This window comes from Dendrobates tinctorius, unplaced genomic scaffold (assembly GCF_039654945.1).
Source record: "Dendrobates tinctorius isolate UK_male_01 unplaced genomic scaffold, ASM3965494v1 ptg000059l, whole genome shotgun sequence".
Classification (NCBI taxonomy): Eukaryota; Metazoa; Chordata; class Amphibia; order Anura; family Dendrobatidae; genus Dendrobates; species Dendrobates tinctorius.
The window spans coordinates 10,983,975-10,990,659 of NW_027361727.1; the positions used below are offsets into that span (position 1 = coordinate 10,983,975).

A 6,685-nucleotide genomic window follows, 5' to 3' on the forward strand; every position below is an offset into this window, starting at 1 on the left:
CAACTGACTATCTAAGAGGCAATGTAATAACCAGAGGTAAGTTGGAGCTTTTTGCCCCAATTCTAAATCTGTGACCCACCTAATGTCAAAGGTGCTCAATAGGTAAGGTGGATCCTCAAAGCCCAAGGTATGAGTGGGCACTTGGACACGGGCATCAACGCAAAAGACAGTGAGGCATGTAGGACACAGTTTGCAGACAGGAGACCGTAAGCAGAGGTGCTAAAGGCCGCAGACAGACAGGTAACTCAGGGACAAGAAGCCGCAGGCAGACAGGAGATGTCCTGGAGACCGTAGACAGGAGGCAGAAAAAACACTGGAGTAACTAAAAAGTCTTAATATCATTGAAGCCACAGGCAGGCAGGAGACATCCGAAAACCCCAGACAGGTTGCAGAGGAATTGAAGGCTGCAGGCACACAGCTAACTGAGGGATGGGAAGCCACAGGCAGACAGGAGGCATCCTTGAGACCCTAGACAGATTGCAGAGGTAAGCAAAGCAAAAGAGGAAGGGCGTACTACTAAACATTAGGGCAAATGGAGGACAAGGGTGATGCAAATGTATGGAAAGACAGATAACTGAGGGACAAGAAGTCGCAGGCAGCCAAAAGATGTCCTGAAGACCCCAGACAGGTTGCAGAGGAACTGAAGGCTGCAAACAGACAGCTAAATGAGGGACAGGAAGCTACCGGCAGCCAGGAGATATCCTGGAGAGAGCAGACAGATTGCAGAGGTATTGAAGGCGGCAGGCAAACAGGTAACTGAGGGACTGGAGGACACAGACAGACAGGTAACTGAGGGACTGGAAGACACTGACAGACAGGTAACTGAGGGACTGGAGGACACAGACAGACAGGTAACTGAGGGACTGGAAGATACTGACAGACAGGTAACTGAGGGACTGGAGGACACAGACAGACAGGTAACTGAGGGACTGGAAGATACTGACAGACAGGTAACTGAAGGACTGGAAGCTGCACACAGCCAAGAGACATCCTGAAGACCGTAGACAGGTTGCAGTGATACTGAAGGCCGCAGACAGACAGGTAACTGAGGGACTGAAAGCTGCAGCCACCCAGGAGATATCCTGGAGACCATAGACATTTTGCAGAGATACTGAAGTCCTAAGGGAGACAGGTTGCTGTGCACAGACAAACTAAAAGTCTAAATATCAAGACAAGGGTATGTGTCTTGGGGGGCTTTTATAGGTCTAGGAAGCTCAACACATGGGAGAACAGCAGGCTACTCGCAAAGCTCGACATGGAGCAGAAGAACGTTTACTGGGGTGTAGGGAGCAGAGCCCAGACCGGGGACAGGTGTTTAACACCTAACATGTAATTTATCATATTGCTGTCAATTGATTTTTGGATCCCTCAGGCTCTACAGCCCAGGAGCCACTACTATCTGCACATTCTACAACCAGAATGCTTGTGCGAATCAAGTTGTCAACCATAACCATAAACTGAAGACATTCCAAATTTTGCATGGAAAATGACTGCCAGTTAAAAATGAAGAAGATCTTGACGCAGGAGCACAGGTCAGAGCTGTGATTGCACCAGCGGATCCCCTTATTACTCAATAGTTATTCATCAAAGTTCCGTGAAACAATATTATACAGATGGTTGGGGCCAATTATAGACTTTGCAACAGTGTCAATCTAGTCCTCTTGGTGCCAGGACTATTGTTTTGTGCTTTCCAAGCACCGTAACACGGGTCACTGCAGGATTGAAGCTTCCATATTTTGCACAATTGTAACGATTAATCTAGTGGTGTTGTACCTATTTAAGTATACTGTAGGATGTAGATGCCAACTACCTGCCGAGCTGGACTATAATTGCCCCGTCTCACATAGCGAGATCGCTGATACGGCACCGATTTTGTGATCTCGCTACGTGTTACACATAGCGGTGACCGCCCCCCCCCCCCCCCCCCCGCTGGATATCGCTGATCGTGCTCGAATGTCCTGGGCCATTTTTTGATTGTTGGGGTCCCGCTGGCCAGCATGCATCGCTGTGTTTGACGCCGACGAGCGACCTCGTTGGTGACGCAGAACTCAGGGACGCAGGCGTGAGTCGTCAGAATAGCTGCTGTGTGACAACGCACCAGCGATCCTTACCAGGTCGTATAGTTGTCGGGATCGCTGGTGTGTCGTTGAAGAGATCTTCCTGTTTGGCAGCTTATTAGCGACCATGTAGCAACGCACCAGCGATCCTTACCAGGTCGTATGTTGTTGGGATTGCTGGTGCGTCGCTATGTGAAACGGGACCTTGCTCCCTGGGGGTAAAACTGTTCCTCACTCAAGAATGGTGGAAAGTATGAGAATGTCCTAATTTCTTGGGAGTCATGTAGTTCTACAATCTCTCCACTAGAGGGCAATCAGAGCTCAGTCTTTTTTTCCGAGCTGTCACTGCAGGTTCTTGTCCCATGACCAGTATAACTATAAATTATAGTGGAAAGAGCCCAAGATGCATTTTTGTGCAGTCATTTAGCTTGAAATATGCACTGATTGCACAATACGGGGACTTAGATAGATTTATTTGGTTTAAAGGGATGAAACTAATACCAAACATCAGAAGATAAACAAGCGATTGCGCTCCTTGCTGTTTACAAAGAATAAATTTTAGCTGCCAAATTCCCAAACGTCTGAAATTTTAAGACCTTCTTGGTTTATACAGTTTGTTCTCTTAATTTCCAAACAGCAGATATAGAGAGCGCATTCAATTTTATTTAATTTTTTTTTTTGGGGGGGGGAACCTTCAAATCATGTAAACTGTAGTTTATTTGGGTAATTTGGATAAACATTTCAATGCATTAAATATGTAGTCGCATCCTAGACCAAGAATCTTCAATGCGGAACTTCAAAGTTTAGTAATAAGTGTCTAAGCTGTGATTCAGGTTGAGTTTTTGATGGTAACGCGTAGGTTACTGATTTATAAGTTGTTTCCTTTTTTTGTGCATCTGATTTAATAAAGAAATAGAAGATTTTAATCTTTCTTTCAAATACTGGAGGATTTCAATTTTCTAAGAAAGTTTATTACTGCAGATACTTGGTGTGTTTTACAAACTCTTGGAAGTTTGTAAGTAGTTCACCTCTTTACCACTAGATGTCGCCATTATAAAATAATAATTCCCCAAACTTCAACCCCAATTATCCCATTAGGAAGTGATCAGGGAGATTCATGGATCAACTATGCAGGTTTTATATGGAAAAATTATAGGATTATTTTTAGACTGAACTAAGCAACTTTGGCACGAGCTAAGTGTGTCACATAGTGTTCCCCTGAGTCATTTCTTACTTCATACCTTGCAGTTTTACTATATTCTTTATATGTTTAAGCAAATTTATCTCATTTGCTTTTGCCAGGAAAGAAGAAAGGAGATTTGTGATCTTCCACTTTTCATTGCATGTATTGAAGACGTGGATCATGTATTTCCGTTGAATACACTGGAAAGTTCTTGCATGGACCTATGATAATGTCTATTCTACTATTTTTACATTAAATGTATATAATATAATATATATTATCAATATAATATTTATATATATATCATATTTTTTTCATTATATATATATTATTTTTTCCATATATATTTTAATTTTTTCTTTACATATATAATTAAATATATTCATTTTTTCCATATATATATATTATATATATTTAATTAAATATAAATATATTATATAAAACTTTTTTATTTTTAAAAGATCCTGATACTGATGATGAGTTGAACCCCTAAAGTGTCCACATTGACGTCCCAAGCCTTGGAGTTTTGCTAAGTATCAGGATAGCCCCCCAACCCCCTATGATAAAGACCAATGAGAATTGGTGGTACAATGTATAACTAATGCAGAACTTTCCAGGACTGGGGGCAGCAGCGGATCCACAATGTGATACTCCAGGATACCAGTGATTGGGTAGAAGTCACATCTAGAATTCTAAAATAATCAACGACAATGAACGTTTCGGTGAATCGCTTTCTTTTATTCGAAGTATCCCATCAGGATGGATAATAAAACGTTACATATGGAGAGAAAACTCCCCGAGGAATGTGAGATACAAACGCCGAGATCACATCTGCATACAATAGAAGATACATAGATAGATATTTATATATATATATATAATGCCCTTATATAGAATAGGAATCTGGTAAAAAAATAACTTTTGCTTTGGACAATACAAACATACAATAAACAGTAGCATTAAATATCCATTTCATAGAAAAACATTGCACTTAAGGTTCAAGTATTAAGGTCCAGTTCGCGGGGAACTGTAGAAACGTTCATCTCCATAATGTCCATCAATGATTAGGTTGTAACAGATCCATCGGCAGTGAGAGAATGGGGGGAGAGGGGAATGGAGAGCCGATCGCTGGCAGAGAGACCACCGATGTCTTCCCCGTCATCAGAAGTCAGAGATTTTGGGGGCTGATTAGTCCAATGCTGAAGTCAAATCCTTCAGCTACTGAAGACACCAGGTCCAAAGTCATCATCATTGTATATGATCTACAGCACCTCAACCAGCAATGGTGACCAAACGGGGGTCACCAAAGTCCTTCAATGTGCCTTCTCCGCTCCATGTTGCCCTCTCCCATTTTTTTAATATGGTCTTTCAGTGCTCACATTCATAAAAGTCCTTTACAAGTGCAAAATGATGCATTCCGACGTGGCCCCGAGAAGTCCATGGTCTTCTAGACATTGACCGGATGACTCCAAGCTGAGTCTGAAGACCCTTCTCTGACCACCAGTCTTGGTATACGCCATTGGTTCCTCCTTGTGCCCTCTTCTTTCCAGCACCCTCCGGGGCATCACTGGTCCGGGATTGAGGAATTCCCGTGCGTCCTCCTGAGTCGGGGGACCTTTACCCTTCATTGTATCTCTGCTCGATGTGTCTAAGCTTTAAGTCCTCAGCAAGGTCTGCCACATTTTGCCTTTGGTCTTGGGCAGCCCACTTTGGGTAGATGTTCTTTGGAGGATGCCCAGGAGCGTCTGGGCAGATGGGAAGGTTCTGGCTTTGCCAGTGCTCACCCACTGGGGTCTGAATGTGCCATCCACAAAGGGCATCAGAAGCCTCCTGTTGGGGACGGACCTTCTCCTCCTCTTGCCGTAGCCCTGGGAGCTCATTTTCCTGGCTGGGGCTGTGATGTCCTTGTCTTTATCGGTATACTGGTAGATTTGGTTGGCCAAGTTGTGGACGATGCAGGTGCCAAATTTGCAGCCTTTGGACGCAGATTGGTAGTTACCGAAATTGTGCCTGTACCGTTTCACACGGATATGGGCGCCATTGCTGCAGGGGAGACAAGAATTCAAAGGTTAGATGCCCGATCTACAACACAACAGTCAATGCCACCACCACCCCGCTATTCCGTGCCCACCACTACATGACCACAGGTTACTAAGTATCCGCTCTCTACCTTCCACCCCCGACTTTGTTCTTTGTAGCGAACGCTTTCAACAAAAGCCAACACAACCCTTGCACTGAGATTGAGAAACCCATTAAACAAGCAACCCTATAGACATGAATGTAGATGTAGCAGAGCTGAATGGGTCACATTCCTTCAGTTCTATCTAACACCGCGCCGGAACTCACATATGACAAATCCAGCTCTGCTACATTTGTTTCCTTCAATAGATGCATGTGTGCGATCAATTACCTGCTCTGCGGCAGCCGAGAATCCGTCGCGTCTTCCGGTTTGATGAAAGAAAACACTGAGGTTGCGTCAGGACTTCGGACAGACGTCTGCAGATCTCTCCTGACTCGATTCGTCTTGAGAGATTTCCATCTGCAAGTGGCAAAGAAAGCAGGTTAGGTGAGCGGACACAAGTCGGCGGGCCACATGGAGTCACGAGACAATTCTTCTAGGAAGGCGAATTCTCGGACTTACTTCTTATTGTCTCCTCGGACGACTTCCATCCTTCCGGCGACGGAGCCGAGGAAGCTGAGATAAGTGATGTGAAGGAAGACGACACAAGTCAAGTCCATGCTGGATATATATTCCTAGAGGAGAAATGAAAAAAACATTTAGAGGCGACGTCAGGAATTTGGGGTATAAACACCGCGCCGTCATCTCCCGCTATTTACTGAGTCTTATCTGCTAAGCAAAGAGTAAAAACCTGAAAGTGGATAGAAGTCCATTGAGTTCAGCCTATAACCTAATAATGCGGCAGAAATCAGCCACCCCCCGCCCTTATTATAGCTGGGGCACTCTATACACTATATCTAATAGTATCACACGCAGGGATCCAGGTGCAACAATAACAAAAGCAACCTCAAAACTTTTCCCAAGACAATGGTGAATGCAGCGATACATTGTTGCAAAAATAATAGAATGTTGCAAAACCAACCTGCAGCGAGGAGGGAATAATCCAGAGGTGGTCGCCTGCTGCTGTGCGGAGCAATAATCCAGGGTTTGGGCTCCTGCTCCTGTGAGCTGTGCTCTGCCCTCTGCCTGTCCTGGGCTGCTGGCTCCTTTATATAGGCAGCTCCCAGGGAGGAGCCCAGCTCACAGCTCCTCTATACATGACAATGGGGACGACTGACACTTTGCGAATAACAGTATTCCAAGGACCAATTCCTATTTGCTAGAAGGTTTTTACCTAATATGGAACATTTGGTGGAGATTGAAGTCAATAACATGGGGGGGTGAATGTGGGGGACGGGGATTATAATTATTATTATCATTAATGAT

General features: G+C 44.3%; 1 protein-coding gene across 1 annotated transcript; it reads right to left on the reverse strand.

Annotated features, from left to right (window-relative positions):
* Positions 1 to 3,957: 3,957 nt before the first annotated feature.
* On the reverse strand, positions 3,958 to 6,429 carry ADM (adrenomedullin). The gene is made up of 4 exons (XM_073578398.1): positions 6,342 to 6,429; positions 5,882 to 5,994; positions 5,651 to 5,779; positions 3,958 to 5,283 (listed from the first exon to the last, which is right to left on the reverse strand). The coding sequence occupies exons 2-4, from the start codon at positions 5,977 to 5,979 to the stop codon at positions 4,896 to 4,898; spliced, it is 615 nt and encodes a 204-aa protein (XP_073434499.1). The 5' UTR covers positions 5,980 to 5,994; positions 6,342 to 6,429; the 3' UTR covers positions 3,958 to 4,895.
* Positions 6,430 to 6,685: the final 256 nt, after the last annotated feature.